The sequence below is a fragment of the Stegodyphus dumicola genome, chromosome 8, assembly GCF_044657685.1.
Source record: "Stegodyphus dumicola isolate Sdum_Otavi_A_Nest chromosome 8, ASM4465768v1".
Classification (NCBI taxonomy): domain Eukaryota; kingdom Metazoa; phylum Arthropoda; class Arachnida; order Araneae; family Eresidae; genus Stegodyphus; species Stegodyphus dumicola.
In genome coordinates this window covers 151,019,818-151,041,925 of record NC_140775.1, presented here as the reverse complement: position 1 = coordinate 151,041,925, position 22,108 = coordinate 151,019,818, and the positions used below count along the sequence as shown (strand labels likewise).

General features: G+C 32.7%; 1 protein-coding gene across 3 annotated transcripts in view; it reads right to left on the bottom strand.

Moving 5' to 3' along the window:
* The window catches only part of LOC118184657 (E3 ubiquitin-protein ligase RNF19A-like), a 72,340-nt gene that overhangs the window by 41,915 nt on the left and 8,317 nt on the right, over window positions 1–22,108 (bottom strand). For all 3 annotated transcript variants that reach the window (XM_085822582.1, XM_085822581.1, XM_085822583.1), the window contains exons 3-6: window positions 17,556–17,824; window positions 9,896–10,057; window positions 5,144–5,346; window positions 2,746–2,893 (exon numbers count right to left, since the gene is read on the bottom strand). In XM_085822582.1, coding sequence (XP_085678708.1) covers window positions 2,746–2,893; window positions 5,144–5,346; window positions 9,896–10,057; window positions 17,556–17,824 — 782 coding nt within the window. The remainder of the gene's footprint in view (window positions 1–2,745; window positions 2,894–5,143; window positions 5,347–9,895; window positions 10,058–17,555; window positions 17,825–22,108) is intronic.

Genomic DNA, 22,108 nt, shown 5'->3' with positions numbered 1-22,108 from the left:
CTCTCCAATAATACAGTGAAGCTTAGAATCATAGAAATAGATAATATCAAAAAAAGTTGTTCTCTTAAATACAGCAATATTTTTTCTCTTCCAAGTCAATAAAAGTACAGATATAATGGATAATACCAATTTAATATGGTTTTCCCAAAAAATGCTTTTTTTTTTTTTTTTTTTTTTTTTGCCATGGCACCAGAATATTTATGGTTACATTGCAACATACACAAAGAAATTCTGGCCAAATAAAAATTAAAATTTTGCACATGGCTGAGTAAGAGTACATAAAATTTACATATTTTATAAATTATTGCCCCTTGAATTTTCCAGGTTATTTGATGCATTATATAAAGCAATGGGGAGTGAACATGAATATCTTCTTCTACAATATAAAATACCATAGTTATCCAGAGAGAATGTTTTTAAGAAACTTTTGGAAATGAAATTTTAATGTTTTTGAAGCAACACCCCCTATTGCTAAAGATGCAACATTTTAATCTAAAGACAGCTCTAGTGATACTACTGATACTGTTAACTGGCTGAAGTTACCTTACTTTTGTGAACATTTTTTATTTTTAAATAAATTAAATCTTTCATTACACAGCAACAATGTAACTTACAGGGAAAATCTCAATTTGAGGGCTCCTTGTGTGGAAGCAGGAGATTATAATGTTTTAATAAATCTAGCTGAAATGCAAAAAGAATATTTTGGGTTCAGTTACTATCATGGAACATACGACGAAAATCTTCATTGCAGTTAGCAGCAATGCTCATCTTTGCTACACAGTATGCATATGTGCTCGCCATAGTTGAGAGTATAAAAACTTTTTCGCCAAAACTACTTACTTCTCATTTTTATTGCCAGTTTGTTGCAGATGTCTGGCATTGGCTCATGTGTGCTAATGTTAAACCTCTTGCAAGATATGCTTTCCTCTTTTTTATATGTCTAATGGAGCTAAACCATTGCCATAACATCTGACAGGATTGCAGACAAATTCGAAAGAATATTTTCTCTCAATTCATAGTTAGAAAGAAAATGGTTAAGAAACCCTTTCATAATAAATATAGAATTATTGGATTAAGATATTGAATTCATTAAACTATCTTGTGATATAATGCTTAAAGACAGCTTTGAAAAAATACCACTGATAGATTTTTTTTTGGTTACTCTGTCATCAAAAATATTCACGGCACAAAAGGCAATTAAGCACCTAATGCATTTTGTTACAATTTTACAAGTGTGAAACAACCTTCTCGACACTTGTTTTCCTAAAAAATAAATACATATATAAATTAGATGTCAAACCAGATTTAAAAATAAAGTTTTCATCATTTTCTGTAGACCTGAAAGTTCTTGTAAACAAGAAAAAACATAACACTTCTGCTTAAACTTTTTTATTGTTTTACATTTTAAATGTATTTCTATTACTATCACAATTAATGGAAAATATCTGGAAATTATTTTTATATTATTTTTTTATTTTTATTTATTTATTTTATCAATAGGCCATAAATATTTTTACTAGGTTATGAAGGAAAAATACTAAAACAGCTAGACCATGAAAAAAATTTGGGGGAAATCCTGCTATAAAATATTATTACAGTAATTATAAATATAATTTCTTTTTTATTCATTATTATTTCTTCTTAGTGGTTTATTACTTATTTGAGCTTTTTATCCAGATGCTTTAGTTTAAAATTTCACATACAATGGACTGCAATGCTGAAGCAAGTTTATTGCAAGTTGTAATGTTATCCATAATTTGCACAAATATTTATTTCCAGGGGAAGAGGACAGCTGTTTACATGCAGCTGCTCACATACTATCGTATTGTAAATATTGAAGGAGTTAAGATATAGGAAATACAACTCAGTTGAGAGCTTAAAATGAAAAATTTGCATTGATTTTAAACTGAAAAATGTGTTATATGGCTTAAATGATTTGGAGAAAAACTGATAATTTGTTTTGATATGTCTGATTTATCTGTTTGGTATGAGCCATTACGTAACGAATTTTTTATACCAGACAGACGTTAAGTATAAAGAATATATGTTTAAGAAAAATAATAACATTTACATTGTAATACTGTAAAACATATCTGAAAAGAAAAATGAAAAACCAGCACAACGTTTCCTTGAAACCATTCCCAAGAATTAACAGCAAGGTTTTCTCATTAGATTATTATTATTTTTTTTAATATATATATGGAATTATCAGTGTACAGAATTTTGCAAATACCAGAAATTTAAGACAGGGGGGTTAAAATTCACATTTAATGCTTATGGTGGCAGGCTACAGGGCTGTTGCATTCTCACTCGCTATATTAAATGCAAAATATTTTATATGAAATCAGTAAATGATTATAAATGAGATTTATCATCAGAAGTCTGCATTTTTACATGCACTTTCTGAAATAATCCTCTTCAAATAACTTATGAACAAAAAAATATATCCAGGCTGAAAACAATGTTTCTAAATATTAATATGTTATATTAAAGCTACATACCTAAGTTTCCATTTTAACCCATAACAATAAATAACACACACAAAATAATAATAATACTAAATAAATAAATAAAATAAAAAATGGATGCAGTCCCCCCACCTCTGCAAAATAATTAGATTGAAATTTCACTGCATTTATTGCAGCATTATCATCATAATTCAAATAAAAAATTACTGAATGCATAACTGTAATTAAAACCAACATTAGCATTTAAATTGCTAACAAAATAACCTCTTACATTTACCTTAGATAATGCAGATCAGAAATCTCTTTCATACAAAGCCAGCAAAATTCTGTTCCACAAACGCTACATGTCATGTGATTACAGGAACCATCATCCATTTTTATTATTAAAACTTTGCAACAGGGACAAGGTTTGATGTCATCACCAGCTATTTTATAAAAGAGGAATAAGAAAATGTTTAAAATGCTCAATGAGCTGCTAAATAAATATTTAACTATATTACACTGTTTTTTAAATACACTGGTGAGCAAAATTAAGAGAATTTGCAAATGATACCTATTTTTAAGATATGTATTAATTATGTCGCCAAAGAATTATGCAAATATTCAAAGTCGAACACATAAGCATACACATGCATGCCTGCACAGTTGTGACTGTGGAAGGGATATAAGCCAATGAGGGTTTTTGCCGATTTGTGTGCTTGTCCGTCATATTTCTTGTAAGAATTGAGTACATTTTATAAGGTATCAGGTAAAATGAGTAGCCGCACATATATACATAACGGAATGGGGAGAATTATAGGTAGATTGAAGACAGGCCAATCACAAGTGCAGGTGGTTACAAAACCCAGTATAATTCCACGTGTCATCTACATTTTGTGGAAATTGTCTGACACTGGATCCAAATTGAGAAGACTGGGCAAAGACAACCAAGATCCACAACAAGAATGAGAATCATTATTTAGTACTTTCAGGGTGTTGACCAAGGACTGCCACAGCTTCACGGCTCTCACGTGATCTGTTTCCTGTCACTGGAGCCCTGAGTTTCACCATCTATAGTTGTCTGAAAGCTGCATCAGATAGAGCTGTTTGTATCCCGCTCACTGCAGCACGTAAGACAGTGTGTTTGGCATGCTGCAGATGCATGCACCTTTGACCACAGTTCAGTGGAGCACTGTGTTTTTCCCGAGTCGAGACTCAGCATGGACATGACTTTATCTTGGCATAACTATATCTGGAGAGAGCTTGGAGCATGATATCAGTTCTTCCTATCAGGGAAAAGGATCATAACAGTGGTGGAGGCTTGAAGGTTTCGACAAGCATTATGTTGAAAGGACGCATGCCCCCACATATGTGTGATATAGGCTCCGTAATTGCTAAGATACAAAGAGAAGATTTTAGAGCCTTACGTTCAACTTTTCAGGAGTCAGTTGGTCCTGGGTTGAATGACAATGCTCCCCCACGCAGGGCACAGCTGGTCGACAATTACTAGGAAAGTGAAGATATTTGCTGCCCGAATTGGCTAGCCTGACCTGCTGACCTTAATCCTGCAGAGTATGTCTGGGACATTCTTGGGAGGCTAATTTCATCTTAATTATTCTCCTCTGAGAACCCTTTCAGAGTTGAAAACTTTCTTGTTCCAGGAGTGGGTGTGGCTTGCTACAGCGGACGCTTCAACGCGTACGCTAGATTTGGCACGCTATTAAATGGGCGCGTTTGCTAGATTTGGCGCTTTTGCGCGTACATTTTTGCTGCAATTTTTTTACGGCCTTCAAAACCGAATAATACCAAATATTATTTGAAAAAAGCAACGATTGCGACTTTGGGTTGCCATACATTAAGAAGTTTGTCAAATGAACTATTCTTGGCATAAACTGAAAAAAAAGCAGCAACATAAATTTGTGAATTTCTCCATAAATTTTGCACCAAAGTTTACAAAATTTCATGTTTAGGCATAATTTGAGCCATAGAATCGAAATATGGAAAAAATTGGTGTTATTTCAGAAAAAGTCCAATTTTGTGTCAAAATAACTACGTTAGAATAGAGCTATATATAAATCCAATACTATATATCCTATGTCACGCTTTCGAGACATGAAGAACGTAATTTGAATTTTGTCAATCGGCCTAGTAGAACAGGAGATATAGAACTGGCCCCCTTTTTTCCCCCCAGTGTAGCTAACTGGTCTGTAGTAAAGCTTTCAAATAAACATATTCATACAATGAAAAATGGAAACTCCTCAAAATAAAATCATATCGAAAACAAAAGAAAAAAGTTTTAAGACATTAAATTGGCAGAAGTCAATAAATAAAAGTAAATGAAGAACAGCAATATTTAAGAAAACAATGACTTCAATTTCTAAAAATATGTATAAATATTATCTTCTTCCAAGTGGAACAGTCAAAATGTATATTAAAATGGGAACAAAATTGATAACAATCAACAACATTTATACATTAAAAAATAACTTGTACAGGCAAAGCAAACAGAAGCACAACCCAAGAATTTCAGTACATCCTTAAAATATTAACATTAAAAAATGCTAAATTTTTAATTGCTGCTAACATTAAAAAATCCTCTTATTTTTCCAAATGGCATATGACTCATCTCATATCAACCAACATTTGCAACAGAGGCTCTATATAATTATAAAAGGGTAATGCTACTTAAAACTTACTTTGCACTATTGAATCTTGACTAAATGATACTGATGATGATCGAGGATTTGTATAATGGTGAGCCCTTTGAGCACGAGCAGCATCACATGTTTGATTTGGATGCCACTCTTGTTTACAGTGATAACAAAAGTAAGTGTTACAACCTGGACGCTCACACTTCAGCTTAGGACATCCAGCACAGCCTCTTGCGATAACAGCATACCTATAAGAGAAATAATATCATTATTAAAAATATAAAAATTACATATTTCCTTTTCAACATCAAAATTTCTCTAACATCAAAGACTGTCTTTTGACCTTTTCAATTAAATAAAAAAGACTGGTTGGTTAACTGATTATAGTAATATACTTCAGAAGAACCTGTCTTAAAAGGGATGCCTTCACAGAGGACTTTTTAAGTGAAATTGGCCTGTATTTTTGTTACATATTTGCAAAATCACAAAAACATTCATGTCGTACCTGCTAGGATTGAAGAATACAGTTCAGTGGCATTATTCGGCATTTTTTAACCCAAAAGAAAGACAATCTTCATAATATTTTTATTAGATACAGTCAAAAATTGTTAATCCCGACTCGTCGGGACTTCAGCGATTCCGGATTATCGATTTTTCCGGTTTATAGATCATCAGTTTAAATCTGGTAAGATGGCATGCAGAAATTATAAAATTAAAAATATGAAACCGTAATTTATGAAATAAAGAACAATTATAATCTAAAGGGTATCAAAATTTACAAAAGCTTAATATTTATTTGTTTACTTTATTAAACATTTCTTTCAATGTAAGTTGTTTAAGTTGCTTCGTTTTTTTATGTGATAATACATTCTCTTTAATTCTTTAAGCAGACATAATTTCTTGTTCAGTTACAAAGTTCTGCTGTTCAAGTCCTATAATTGCTGTGTCGAGAATACCGATTAATTTGTCAATTGAAATTTTTTCATTTTCAATAACGTCTGTCACTTTCTTCGCTATCGGAAGCGAATTATAATGACGAGGAATTTGATTTAAATCATATCAAAGATGGAGTACATCGAGATGAAATACTACATTTAATAAGGAATTATAAGCCAAATAAAATAAAAACATCTGCTCTGAAGATAAGGATGCACGGCAGATAAACAAAGTTTAGATAAACAAAGGATATGCCTTTATCCATTTTTTGTAGCAATTCCACTTTTTGTTTAATGAACTTCGAAACATACTTTCGCTTTGTAGATCATTTACATATTAATAAATATATATCAGAAATTCTATTTGACATATCGAAAGTTCAAGCTTACTTTTATAAAATTGCTCTAACAGGCTGCAAAAAATAATAAGCCGGATCCAATTCGAAGATTAAGGAACAACGCAATCTGCAACATTAACTGAAATACATAATTAAATAATTTTAGCTTAGTTTATACGATCCATTATACATTAAACATGCACTCGTAAACGTATTTTGCGCACGCGCACAAGCATATTTTCAGCCGTAAAGGCCTTACGCGGACGCATGCGCAGAAAGTTTGAAGCTTTGAGGTCCGGATTATAGATCATTCCGGATTATGGGTGTCGGAATTAACGACTTTTGACTGTATTTACATATCTGCTTGTTTAATTAAACATTAGACACACAGTCCTATTTGGGAGGAAGGGGGTTGATTTGATTTGATAAGAAACATTTGCTAGAAATAAAAATGATACTTGACAGTTTACTGGTGATGAGCAAATAATTACCAGGTTTCAACAACATTTATTATAAAATGATATAGCAAATCCATAACCAAAACTAAGTAATATGAATTGTGAAATCCTTTTGGGAGAATGAATTCAAAATGATGTCAATTTTTAATCTACTATCAAGTGAAAATGAAGATACAGCATTTTTTCAAGCAGAGTATTTTATCCTCCACCCAAATTTGCAAAAAAGGGGCAAGGAATGAAGATACATTAAAAGCTTGGGAAATGCCAGATATGTGAAATCTCCAAACAGTTACATTTGGAGTAAAAAATGCAGTTGCCAGTGGAAAAATCATATGAATAAAAGAAATTTCTTGTCTTAAATTATAAAAAATCTTCTTTTATCAACTTGAATATCAACAGACTTACACCACATATGATTAAAAAATTAGACTTAAAAGTTGATGTATAAATGCAAATGAATGAAACAAACAAATGAAAGTAATTTGTAATCTTATCCAATTATGAAATCCCTCCGACCATGAAAGCTGGTGGAGATATTTCTAAACTGGCGATTATTTTGGCAGAAGTTTAAATGAAGAGATCATTCTTTATTTCACTGGATTATCAACAAATACAGGTTATGAATATGATATATAAAGAATTTAAATTGCTTATCATAACTTTTCATGATGTATCGCCTTGTTTATCTCTATCAAATAATACCGCATATCATGCACATTAACGCACATTTTTCCTGATGCCAGGATCCCATAATTCTGGAAATACTCCAAAATTATGCTCCAAAGCAGGCAGGTGCAATTTTTTTTTTCAAAATGCGAAAGGAAAATAGCAGTTAACTCATACCAGATTGATTCCCGACTCCCTTTCTAAGGTGTATCTAATTCCAAGAATAGATGGATAATGGTGGGATGGATATAATCAACATCGGAAAGAGTCATGCAATTGTATGCACATTTGAGACGTATAAACGAGGTTCTGTGTTACAGTCCTTAAACATACCTTACATATCTATCATTAGCTTGGTTTTTATTTGAAAAAATTCTACACTTTTCAAATATTCCAGTTACATGAGCTTTCTGGTTAGCTGAATACCCGATAGTTAGCTTTTACTATTATATATATCCATGGAAGACCATGTATATGCAATATGAAAAATTGCCAGACAATTAACTTAACAAGTCTTGATTAAGTTCTTTCCTGTTTTACATTTCTATTAAGATTCCATTATTTAAAAAAAGCAGCTAAATTTGGCAGGTTTTTTTTTTCGTTGGGGGGGGGGAAGCTATGATTGCTTATAAAACTGATAGGCACCATAAAAATTATTGGTAATATGAAATTTGTAATAAGCACAACAGAAATTATCAACATCATTTACACTCATGTCCATAAATTAAGGATAATGCAAAATCAGGCAAAGGAAGAGTTAGAAGCAAAACAAATTTAACTTATTTGTAAAGCTTATTTATTAAACAAAAGGTAAAGAGCAAAAAAAGATGCTATATGTTTGATATTATTAAAAAAATTAGCGATTTTTTCTCAATGGAGCAAATTACCAAAAAAAAAAAAAAAAAAAAACCTATTTACAAAAAAACCAATATTACATGGTTGGTATGATTGCTAATACATTGTATGTCTCCCAAACGATGCAATACAGTCCGTACAACGCCTAGGCATGCCGAGTATCAAATTATCGATCTTGGGGGATACACCACTCAAAAAGCAATGTTCTCGGAAGTCTCGGTGTTCCGGAGGTTGACGGGCTGCAACTCGTCGGCCAAGCATGTCCCACACGTGCTCTACTGGATTCAAGTCCGGTGAGAATACTGGCCAGTCCATACGGATGATATCCTCCAATTGAAGGCATTCGTTTACGATGTTTGCACGGTGAGGACGGGTGTTGTCATCCATAAAAACAAATTGTGCGCCCATAGCACCCTGAAACAAACTTACATGTTGTTCCAGAATGACGTCCCGATAGATTTGGCTTGTCATGGTTCCAATTTGAACATGCAGGTCAGTTCTGGAACCCAGAATAATTCCACCCCAAACGAGCACTCCTGCACCACCGTAACGGTGTCGTTCAATGATGTTTTCTTGGTGGTAACGGGTACCTGGAGCTCTCCATATGAAAGTCCGGCGAGAATCAGACTGCAAGCTAAACCTGGACTCGTCGGAAAACATCACACGAGCCCACTGTTGCATTATTCACAATGCACGCTCTCTACTCCAGGCTAACCGCAGGCGACAGTAAGTTGCAGTAAGTGGAACGCATCTGAAAGGTCTACGAGCATATAGACCAATCTGCCCTAAGCGTCTGTACACGGTCTGCCTTGAAATTGTCGTACCAGTGGCTAATGAGAGCTGACGAGACAGGTCTGAGGCTGTGCTCCGCCTGTTTCTTTTGGCAGTAATTGCCAAATACCGGTCCTCATTCGGTGTTGTAACTCTGGGGCGACCTGTGCTGTAACGTCTACTCACATTACCATCATCTTGGAATCGTTGCCAAAGCCTGGAGATGACACTCTGGGCAATTCCAAGTTCGTCTGATACTTCCAGTTGGGTACGCTCACATTTTAGACGGCCGATAATTCTACCACGTAAAAAATCATCCAAATGCGTCCTTTGTGTCATAACTATTCGGTTATTGCACTGAAATGCTTATAAAGCGCCTGCGAACAATTTTACTTCTTTGCCTGTATTCCTTATACATCACTCTCTTACACTCTCGTCATTGTGACGTACCATCGGTGTCATCTGGTTACTTCCTGAAATTTGCATATGATTCTTGAAGATGTGTGTAGTGATTTTACAGGTGATATATTTATTATGTAGCCCACCTATTTTAACAAAAAAATGAACAAAAAGATAAGTGAGTGCTAGACTGAATTTCAAAATAACTAGTTACATGAATTTTAGAAGCTACGACTATTTTTCTAAATAAACAAAACATTCATTTTTAAGATCAAAAGCAACTAATGAGAGACATACTAATCTTTTACTAAAAGCAGAAACAGGTCAAAAATGAACTTCCTAAAGTGATTTGGCAAATAATAAAATATTATTTACCCACAATCTGGTGCCGGGCACCATCGAGCATCTGGTTCTGTTATCAAAACCCTCCTCAACATGAACGACTCATATTTTCCAAGAAGAATCTCATCATTAAGAATCATACATATGTCGCTTGGATGAATAGGTTCAGTACACTCAGGACATGATATATTAACCCTGAAAAGAAAAAAGTAGGAAAATGAATGCTTCAGCAGTAAATATTTTTGACAGAATGATTCAATACATATTCAATTTATCAATTTTAAAATTTAACAATATCATGTAATTTGAAATCATGAAATTTTAACAATATCATGTATGATCATTGTTTCATTAAGCTTACAGCAAATATGAGGGAACAAGTAAATGCAAAATTGTAAGAGCAATAAGTCATGACATACGCAATGAGTTTCTACAATAACTTATTATTTATTCTAAAATAACTGACTGGAAGTTTCTAAAATAACTGATTTTTTAAATTTAGAAGTTATTAATAAAGAATGCCATCTTTATTAGTAAGAAATAGTTTTTTTTTTTTTTTTTTTTTTGCAAGGCATTGGGGGTTTTATTTAGCTGCACCGAATGATAAGGGGCATTATCAATAATTATAACGGAATTTGGCAGTAGGTTTAAAATTAACTTCTCGTTTGCCCATTTTTCAAATATTGAAGAATTCATTTGTCCGTGATAATCGCCAGTTATAGAGTTTACTTTATAAATTAAACTAGTATTGGGAATGAACCCATCTCACCACCAGCACATAAAATTATAATACGTCGAGAGGCATTTCCTGTTTCTAAAATCAGGCTGACTTCATTTGATTGCCAGCATTTTCCAAATGTTAAATTGCTGTCCACTCATGTTTCATCTATGTAAATTAGGAGACAGGATTCTTCTCTGTACCTTTTAATATTCCTCAAATACATTGCTCCTGACAAAACAATGTCAGGTCTTTCTAGTAAAACGCTTCTTTTATTCCGGACTTTTTCCAGATGAAACCAATTTCTCAGAGAATCTTTCTTAGCCTTTCTCTTTGCCAAGGAAAATTGATTGTGTCTTTTAATACAGGAAGCAGTTTGGTTATAGTTGGCACTTTATTTTCCTTGACTTAAAAGTCTTGAACTGCTCGTCTTAAAATATCCAAATCAAAATTATCTAAGCCTGTACTTACAACAGTTTCTCTCTTTTTTTCTTTTTTTAGGGAAGGAGAATTCAATATTTTCTTTACTTTCAGATTCTTTACGAATTCTGTTTATGTTGCCAATAGAAACACCAGTCATCTTACTTGCTCTGCGTGTTGGCTGCGTAACTGGGATGGTCAGTCTTTCTAATTGTGGTTCTTCATCACAAACTTTAATCACGTTATACACTAATTTCTCAAAATTGGCTGCGGAAAGGTTTATTTCTAGAGCTTTCTGGAACACTGGAACTCATCATAAAAATGAAGATTTGAAAGTAAAAGAAGCTCAGTAACAGCGATGCTCAACGATTGTAAGAAAAAGCACTAAATGACCTCCGAGAGGGAAAAATACCTGCGCTTTTCACCCACACCCTGCGATACTTCTTAAACAATTTGAAGTAAACTCCAATGATGGAACACAGCAATAACTTTTATTTCACATTAAAAAAATGGCAACATACAAACAAGAGAAGAAAAGGTATGAAAACTTATTTTAAAAAAAATAATTACATGCTTCGTGCGAGAAAATACGTTCGTGCGAGAAATGACTGCATTTCAATATTGCCAGTAACCTGTACATTATTTATTATTCATCTATTTCAAATGCACAAGGGATTAATAACGATATTAAAGCTGTTACAACTACTACAATCTCCGAGAGCGAAAAATACCCACGCTTTTCACCCACACCCCTTCAATTAAACTGACCTATCTTGGCCCTCAGCCAAACAATTCTCGCTAGTATTACTTAAAATAATTATTTCTCAAATTAAACTTACAGCTCTGAAAATAAAATATTACAGCAGAGCTATTAAATTTATAGGTCAAGCACTTTTCTAAATATTAAGTAATATATATATATATATATATATATATATATATATATATATATATATATATATAAATTGCTCATTCTTTAAAAATCCTTCTATTGAAATAAAAATTTACTAACTGATTACTATGCTGTAATCATTTCACACACAAAAATGTTTTATTGTTAACTTAATAAATTGGGTTTCTGCAACAGAGAGAAAAAGAGCTATTAGCATTTCCACAAAATTTCTATCACATTTGGCTTGTTTTGGCTAACACCCTCTGTAAATCAATGCTTTAGGTGACTGCTTATGTTACCTATGCCTGAAGCCTGGCCTGTTTATAAAAGCAGCTCATGATCATCTGTGGCACGATATGATTCTAAGTTTTACTTAATCAGACGCATCAAAGGCATTGATTTTCATTTGCAAATCTGAATCTGTGTTATCCAAAGTTTTCAAAACTATAAGACTATAAAAATGTTAACAACCTCTACATAAAATAAAAAGAAGAGTCTGTCTGAATGTGTGTGTGTCTTTCGTTCGTGCTGCACATAAGCTGATAGACTACGAAATCTGGTACATAGGTGCATCTAGACAAGAGCCAGCGTACCTTGAAGAGATTTTTTTCATAATTAAAATGAGTTTTTCATCCTGTTTTTTTGATAAAATTGCATCAGATCGATAATTCTAATAATATTAGCATTGTTGCCACTCAGATAAAATGATGGTGAAAATTAGCATTTTAAGAGTTTTTAATTAATATCTCTGATTGACCTTTTCCAGGACCCAAAAAAGAATTGTAGAAAATTTGGTGACAGTAGTGATTAAGCTATTAGCGAAAAAACACAGACTTCCTTTATACCATTTGAATTCTTAAGATCTTGCAATGGGAAGTTGACTAATTTATTTATTAGGATAATTAATATTTGTATTAAGGGATATTGCTTATTTCATTGTAATTTTTTATATATAAACTTTAATACATTTTTATTAAAATTTGTGATGAAACAATTATTAAAATTATAAAAAAAATTGATAAAGTTGTTCTGCAGAGTAGATTCTGTGCAATTTTTAAATTTAATATTTGGTGTTCCCTTTAGGCACTTTTCTGGTACATTTAAAAGTCAGACAAAAGCTGGCCACGTAGCGGCTAGTTTTAAATAAACCCTGTTTCACTAGTTGCACTAGAGAGGCCATAAGATGAAAAAGTATACGAAGGTCAGTCTGAAATTTTTGAGATACATGCAGATGATAAATGGCAGAAAAAAATATTAGATTTAAAAATATGACTACAGCAGGCAATTTTTTATTGGCCAATTGGAAGTAGTTTAGGCAGAATAAATTTTAGGCAGAAGGAAAAATGAAGCTGATGAGAGAATATCATTGCATTATGATTTTAAAGTGGGATTAAATCAAGAAGAATGCATTCAACGTCTAAAATTAGCATTTGGAAATGAAGGTCCATCTCATGCTACTGTACTCAGATGGTTTACAGAATTTCACAGAGGTTACAACTCTCTTGAATATGAAGAACACACAGAAAGACCGTTGTCAGCAGTAATCCTGGATAATGTGTCTGCCATATGTAAAATGTTAATCAATGATAATTGCTACACCTACCAAATGATACAGAAGGAACTTAACATTGGATCTGCCATACATAAAATTATTCATGAAAAATATGGAAAAGCTAGTTTGCCATACAGTTCCCCATAATTAAATTGAGCAACAAAAAAGAAGAGCACGTCAGAATCAGTAAAGAAACCCTTAAATTACTTAAAGATGGTGACTACTGCATTATTTCTGAAATCATAACTGGTGATGAAAGGTACATGCCATTTTTGACATTCCAACAAGTCAAGAAAGTAAAATATAGGTCTTTGAATTTCATCCCATGCTCATAATGGTGTAAAAGCTGCATGACATGAAAAAAGTAATATATGCCATTTTCTTCAGAAATACAGGATTGGTCAAAGCCATTAAGCAGGAAATATAGAACACAGTCACAGCTAACTGGTGTAACTAACCAAGTGTCTTCCAGAAATTCTTCAGGAAGTGAATGTTAGAGGATTTATGCTCCACCATGACAATGCTTCTTCTCATTCAGCAAGATTAACATAACAGTTGAATTTTATGAACAAAAATGCATAAAACTGATAGATCATCCACCTATTCACCCAATCTAGCTATGTGTGACTTATGGCTATTTTTAATCTAAAAAAGAATTTATGTAGATGTCGCTTTCATTCCGAAGACAAAATTGATGAGGCTATAAATGTGTTTTTTCATCGATTAAAAATTACAAAATAATTAACGAAATAATTAATTTTACGAAATAAATGACCTGAGGCATTTAATCTTTGGAAAATTCACCTACAGAAGTGCACTGATACTGGAAGAGACTATTTTGAACACTCATGAAATTTGATAACTTTAGAAACCCATTAGTACCTAAAAAAATTCAGATTAATTCAGAGTGATCCTCATATATTTATGCAGAATAATGTTAAGATGATAGGCAATGTAATTATTAATGAACATGTAAACTTAACTGTTAGCTGCAAAGAATTTTTACCCAGCGATAAAGGTCCATTTTTTTTAAAAAATTCACTGTTGATTTTAGCTCCCATAATATATTCATACTGTACAGGTAAACATTTCTCAGATTTAAACATCTTATTAGATCAGGTTTCCCTAACAGTAACATTGATAAACTTCTCAAAATCATCGATATTTGTTCCCATTAAAATTGTTACTCTCTTTTTGTTGTTTCTGCAATCAGTGTAGCAGTCACATTTAAACATGAGCAGTTTTTAAGCATGCACTTGAATAACAGTGAAACAATGAAAATATTTTTGGTTTAAAAAACTGCAATGAATTCACACAACCCTACAGAACTACTTTTTTCTCCATTCTACATTCACTGATGCACTTCTGCTGCAAATTTTTTTTATGGTATTTTATTTCCTAGATTTAAAACTAAAAAAGACTTATAGTTACAGCTAAACAGCTTATACTTAAATTCTTATTTGGCAAACTCCAGTTTTATTAATACCCACTGGGCTTGAAAAGACATTATACTCATAATTGCCTAAAACCACTTCAAAATGTACTTATCAATTTCAAGATAATCTGTTCCCATTATTTGTTTTTTGTTATTTCACCTTGTTTGCTTCAATAATCCATATTTTTAGTATTATTCATTAGGAAAGCTAATAAAGTACTTGAAGGTATGCTATATAATTAAATATTTGAAGACATGAGTATTTTTGATGATGTCACTCATATGCTTGCTTCTTTCTCTAAGACAGTAACTGCTTGGTAATGAGGAAAAAATGCCTTTTAATTACATCACTCTGAACGACTATGAAGGTCAGAAACTTGAGTTCCAAACTTAAAGAATATGATTACATGATTATAAATCAGTCCCTTAAGGACATTATGTAACTTGGTGAGAGACAGAACTTAACACATCAACATTCCAAGAAATGCAAGTAATCTCCATTCAAACAATGTTGGCCATCTTCCACACCCTTCTCATCAACACCCCTCTCTGTTACACAACATACTAATAAAAGAAAATGAATTAAAAGAAAAAAGAACCATACACAACTAAAGATAAGCAAACAAAATCATTCTCCAGCAAGCGATATGGGCACCTTTTCAAACACATAATTCCTCCAAATGTTAATCATGAAAAAATTCAAAAATCAGTCTTAAAAAAATTTAGCTAAACAAGTAACTTTAATATTACATTAAATAGAAAGAAGTTTTATGGTTTACAGAATAACATGATTGTAAAATTTTCTAAATATATAAAATTTATTGATTTAGTTAGTTATTTCTATTATTAAAAATGTATGTATGTTCTTCACACTGTCAAAAAATGGCGGCTCCTACAGCCTCAAAGTCAGAATTTTAAATTTATTTTATTTTTGTATTATTTCAAGACATTTATATTAACAAACTTGGTGATTTGGGGTAAGAAAAAAAAAAAAAAAAAGCATTTAAAAGGCCAGTGGTTAGTGCCATAAAATTATTCTTTACCATGCCTTTAGAGAAGAAAGATCAAGCTTTACAGATCAAGTTGGTTTATCCAGAATAGCAGTAACTTTTTTAACTGCATTACATGAATGTTCGCACCTGAAAGGCATTAAAAAAAAGGCCTAGTCAAGGAAGAGTTGGTGAAGGACGATTACTAAATTTGAAAAGAAGGGGAGTCATGTGTGCTGTGAGGAAGAGGGTGGAAAAGGATTCCAAATGAAACTAGAAGAAGTTGCTCTTACGAAGGTCAAAACAGCGTCCAGTTCCCAATATTCTTCAACAAATGCTCAAGTGGTATCACATAATTTACCTCTCTCTTGGTCAACAGTACAAAAGGTACTGCAATTCATTGTAAAAGTGTATCCATACGAGATCCAAGTTCTGCAAGAACTGCATGCAGACCTGGTCAAAAGCACTGCTTTTGCTAGATTTCTTTCTGCCAGAAAACCACTGACAATGCATGGCCTAGGAAAATTTTGTGGTCAGACTCCAGACGGAGCAGTTAATACTTAAAACTGTCATTATGGGCTGCTGCAAGTCCTAATGTTGTGTATGAATGGTCTCAGCATCCTGATTACATAAATGTATGGCATGGTTTTACTGTTGATTTCATTCTTGCTCCCTTTTCCTTTAAGAACACTCCTCAAGGACCTGAGAGGTGTTCTATCATGAGTGCCTGTTGCCTGGCCTCCTCATTCTCTGGACTTCAAGCATTGTAACTTTTGGTTGTGGGAATTCCTGAGAGATATGTGCCTATGCAGGAAGCATATGGACTATCCTTGATTTGAAAGCAAGTATAACATGTCATGTTGCTACAAATAATCAAGAAACACGTGCATTACTGTTGAACACGCTATAACATGATTTGAAAGAGTGACATACGCTGTAATTAAATATAGTTTTGTATTTCCAGTTTGTGTTTTTTGTGCTTCATGCAGCCCCTTCTTACTTGAAATTTTAACTATTATTTTTTATTGCATTTTTCTTTTTTTCCCATGTTCTATATAACATACATACCAAGTTTCAACAAAATAAGTCTGCCAGAACAGGCTCTACATAGTTCTCAATAGGGAACTTTAATTACAACCCCCTGTACATTAAAAACTTTTAATCAACAATATTTACCCTGAAAACATGAACACTGTTAAAAATGATAAGGTTACTGACCTATTTTTAAACTCTTTATTAATAATATTTAATGTGAAAACAATAACTCTGTAAGATAACACATTAATTTAAAAGTGGCCAATAAGCAATAATGTCAGCTAAAATCAATTTGAATGGGTTTTTATCTTTATTTTAGGATCTCCACAGGAATCCAAGATGAAATTATGTTTTCTTACCGAATATATCAATTTCGAGCATGTATCTCTATGCAGAAAATTGCTTGCCACATGTTGTGCAATAATGAAAAACATCCCAAAGAAAAATCATGAAGAATTCCAATGAGTACAAATTATCCAAAAATTTTAATTAGTCAAGTTTAATCGCACTACAGCAGTTCTTCAAAAATTACAAAATTTACTCATATGACCCTTAATTAAGAAATGAAATTCAACTGTACAGATTCAAAAGATTATTTTTACTTCCCTGACTATGTTATAATAATAATAATAATAATAAATATTCTACTTACCTACTCTCAGTAATCTCTATTTTTAAGTACTGTTGTAAGCAGTTAAAACAAGCACGGTGACTGCAAGATCTTAACTCGGGAAAGCATAAGTGTGGGAGCTCAAAAAGACAAAGAGGACATTCTAAAAATTGATTTTCATTTTTTTTCAAATCCTCCTGGGAATTTCCTTTGCTTCCTACATTTACATTCTTGAATGAACTAGATTCTGAGCTAGAGGAAGAAGGACCTGGCACAGGAAAACATCCAGATTCACGGTTATTTTGCTGAGTCTAAAAGGGGAAAACAAATCATTACACATATTTAAAAAAGTGAAAGAACACAGAGGAAAGACATATTTAAAGTGCAGTGATTTTCTTAAACCTACTCCACTTTTATATAAAGATAAAATATAAAATAAAAACCATCTTTTCCTTTTTTAATTTCACTAATTTAAATTATTAAAATTTTAATGAGACTTTGCATACAAAGGACTACAATAATGCAAATCTATTAAACACTCTGCATATAATAAATTTCATAATTGATGCAAATTACAAACACAAAAATTATTACAAATATTCAACCATGTCATTCTAAAACTGCTGAAGATAACCCTTTACAACACAAAACATTCACAGGAAAATTATAAATTTGTAGATTCAGATCTGGAGAATGTGGTGACCATATAAGGCATTGAACCTCATTGCTCTCTAAATACTCCTGAACAGTCCCTGTTCGATGTTTTGTTGCGTTCATGCCCATGTAAAGAAATTTATTAGTGACAGCACCACAGGACATGTGAACATGAGGCATCAGAACACCATTAACTCTTTCACATCGAGAGATGACCAGATCTGTTTTCATCAAACATCGAAAACGCCCGTGTTTACGAATTTTTCTTGGAATAGTTTTCCTTCGACCTGCCAGTAAACAGCTACAGCATTAACAACAACCTACTTAAGTGAAATGACTACTTCTCTCTTGGGGGTTTTTCTGCGTTTTCATTCATTGCGTGCAGTTTCACCTTAAGGCCAGATTGCACCTGCAAACATCAATAGCATTCGTATTTCTCCTCAGTTTTGCAACGATCTGAATACTTTATATTTCTTAAAATACTCGGTATTAAGATGTGATAGCTTTAATTTAAATAAAAAATATATATTCATATGATAAATGGAATTGTTTGTTGAAGTTTTATTTCTTTGCTGCCGACATCTAACACAAGTTCTTTTACGTCCTTCGATTTTTCTTCGTTTATGAAAATGACTGGGAAGTGGGTTCAAATTATGCTGAAGTGCGCTTTCTGTGTGAAAAAAACACATTTGCTAATTCTTGCATGGAGTTCCAGTTTGAAATCATACAAAGTTTTTGATCGTTTTTGTTTGGGATAATTTGTAGTACGCCGAATTATATAGGTGTTGGTGATGATGATCCCCAGAAGGAATCAAAACGCATACATCTACCATTTGGACGATTTCTGGGAACTGTATAATATTTACATCTCTGGTCTGCCAAATCTACTCCTCCCATGTACGCTTTATATATTGAGAAAGAACGTGGGTAAAGAACATCAGTTTTTTCTGCTCCTTTTCTTCTGTTTACATAACACAGCTCATTTGATGTGTTGGTTGACAGCATAAAAATTTTATTTTTGTCTACCCAAGACGTGCACAACATATTTGGAAATTTTTCACTCTGAAAAGTGTAACTTTTATTTGGAATTTTCAATTTCAATGTTTTAATTTCAGTTGGTAAGTGCTTTCTGTTCGGCATAACAGTTCCGCAAGCATAAAAGTCGGATTTCAATAAATCAACCATCAGCCGAATGCTGGTAAAAAATCAATCAAAACAGAGTCCATGTCCTTTGCTTGCTAAGGGCTTTATCAAATGTGTGACAACGTCGTACCCCAATCCTTTGCCTGATCTCACAATTTTATCTGGTTTTTTCCCATAGAAATCAAAATTTACAGTGTAATCCAAATAAGATGTGCCACCCAAATTTTAAGCCTGTGCTTATCTGGTTTTAAAGGCATATACTGTACAATTCCTAAACACCCTTTGAATTTTACCATAGCTTCATCAATGGAAAGATTTTCATAAGCCTTAAAACAATCTGAAAATCGCCCTTTTACCTCAGAAATAATAGGCTCTAACATTTTCAAAAAATTAGTTTTCATCGTTTTCTTTTACCTCCTTTTCTCTATTGGCGATATGAAAATAATGTTTAATTTTTAAAAATCTGTCTCTACACATTAATTTCTTTATCACTTCATTGCCAAGTGTAGGATTCTGGGACCAATAATCATTCATTATAGGTAAACGCATAATGCTCATTACGAAAAAAAAATGTTATAAAAGCACACATTTCATTTATGGAGAGTATTGAAGCTTCCATCTTCAACACCACATTTTTTGCACAAAATTCTGCATATTTATTTGCATTTTTTCTAATTACTTCGCAGTAGGTAATTTGAAATAATCTAAAGCAGATGATTCAGTTGGCAAATCATGAGATGGCCAAGGTAAGAAAGAGAAAAATTCCAAATTTTATGTCCTTGTTATTTCCAGTCTGGTTCAAAGGTATCACATAGAGTCCAAATTTTTGTCACTTTCTAAAACAGATTGTTCTAAATTATCATTATGTTTGATGTCATTGTCCTCATTATTTGCATGTCCATCATCTTCATCAGATTCATCTGTTTCTGCAAATAATATGGTATTTATTTCTTCTTGCGTTAATATATTATGTCTTCTGAACATTTTGTGATGAAGCTACAGAATAGCAGAAAGATTTTTTTTTACCTGAGGAGGAAGCAAAATAAGTGGTCTAGACGCAAGTCACCTCACCTGGGAGCGTTGACGCTAAACAAAGAAGCAACTAAAGAAAGGTACTTTAGTTGCGTCTTAAAGAGTGACTTCGATGCGAAAGAGTTAATGTATTGTTGGCCAGTCGTCACTCTAACTGGAAACACACAGTGATACTCGGCCCTTAATCAGAATCTCAGCTCATACCATGACATTACATATAGGATACCAATCACTTTCCTGTATGTTTGCTGAACTATATGCAGTACCACTCTTTTCGATAGCACTGCGTGCCTGTCTTCTACAGGTGTCACATTGTGAACACAACCTTCCCCGTGACATTTGTTATACATTCCATTTGTTTGAAACGATTTTCAAAGCCTTGAAAGAACACTGTGGCTGATGTTGTACTCCCTAGCAAAATCTGTTATTTTTCATCCTTCTTCAATCTTGCCAAAAATGTGGCCACATATAAAATCATCTAAGTGATGATGGGAAGACGAAAATTGCAAGTTCTTTAATTGATTCTTCCCTATTATATTGAACAAGTACACATTAAATCCTTTATATATCTTATTGGCGTTATCACGTAGTGAACAACTTTGGCAATCCAAAATCTCCAATAGGCACAATATGTTTTACTGTAATCCTGCGCTTATGTTAATTTCCACATTTTCCTGCCATCCATTTTGTGGTTGCTATCACTGCTACTGTCACCCGTTTTTAGCAACTGTTCACCAGTATATAATAATTATTCACCGGAGACCAGATAAACCACTACTTTAAACACATATACAAAATATTATGCAAAAGTAATTAAATATTAAGAACTTGAAATATTTGATATTTCAAGCAAATAAGGTACTTTTAAGTTTGCTCTAATATTTATTCTGCACTGCAAAAAGAAGCTGTACATGACAGCACAAGTATGCATCTTGTACATATGCATATTTAGTATTTTTAAGCAATTTGGACATTTACAGTACAAGAAGCTGTACATGTACAAAGGCCCCTCATACATTTTTTAAACGATTTTGCTTTCCTGTTAAAAAAAAAAAAAAAAAAAAAAAAAAAAAAAAAAAAAAAAAAAAACTTACTTGAAAAAATTTTTTTCAAACCCAACTATATTTTTTTTAAAGTATAAATTACTATCTGCTACTTGACAGTTTTGTTTTCCTGCAAAATGTCGATTTAAAGAAGAAATGGATTGGGGGAGAAATCAAAATTGTGCTTCAAGTAGAAAAACTGTTCCAAATATGTATTCAAGGAATAATGTGCATCGCCTTTCTTCACAACATATCACCATCATAGAGCATGCTGCAGAACTCTTTATGAGAAATATTTATCTGGAAAAATTGGAAAAATGTTCTCACAACAGATGAATGTTGGGTATACTTAAATGACTGCAATAAAAAGAGATCTTCACTATCATCAAAGAGGAGGGAAAAATCGAAAAACATGGTTCAAGTAATTTAAAGAAAATTTTTCTAAAGAATTTATGACTGTCCTTGAGTTTTCACATAGCGGCAAATTAAAAATAAAGAGAGCTAAGAAAAATATTAAGATCAATACATATTATCAAAAACATATTTTACACCCAATTTTCAAATATGAAATACCTTCTCTTTCACAATGTGATCAAACTATAGAACAGCATCAAGACTAGCAGCCACACGACAAAATCCAGTGTTAATTTCCTGGAAAAAATACAACAAGAAACAGGTATCAGATCACACAGACCTCTACTAAATCTCCCGATCTGTCACCAA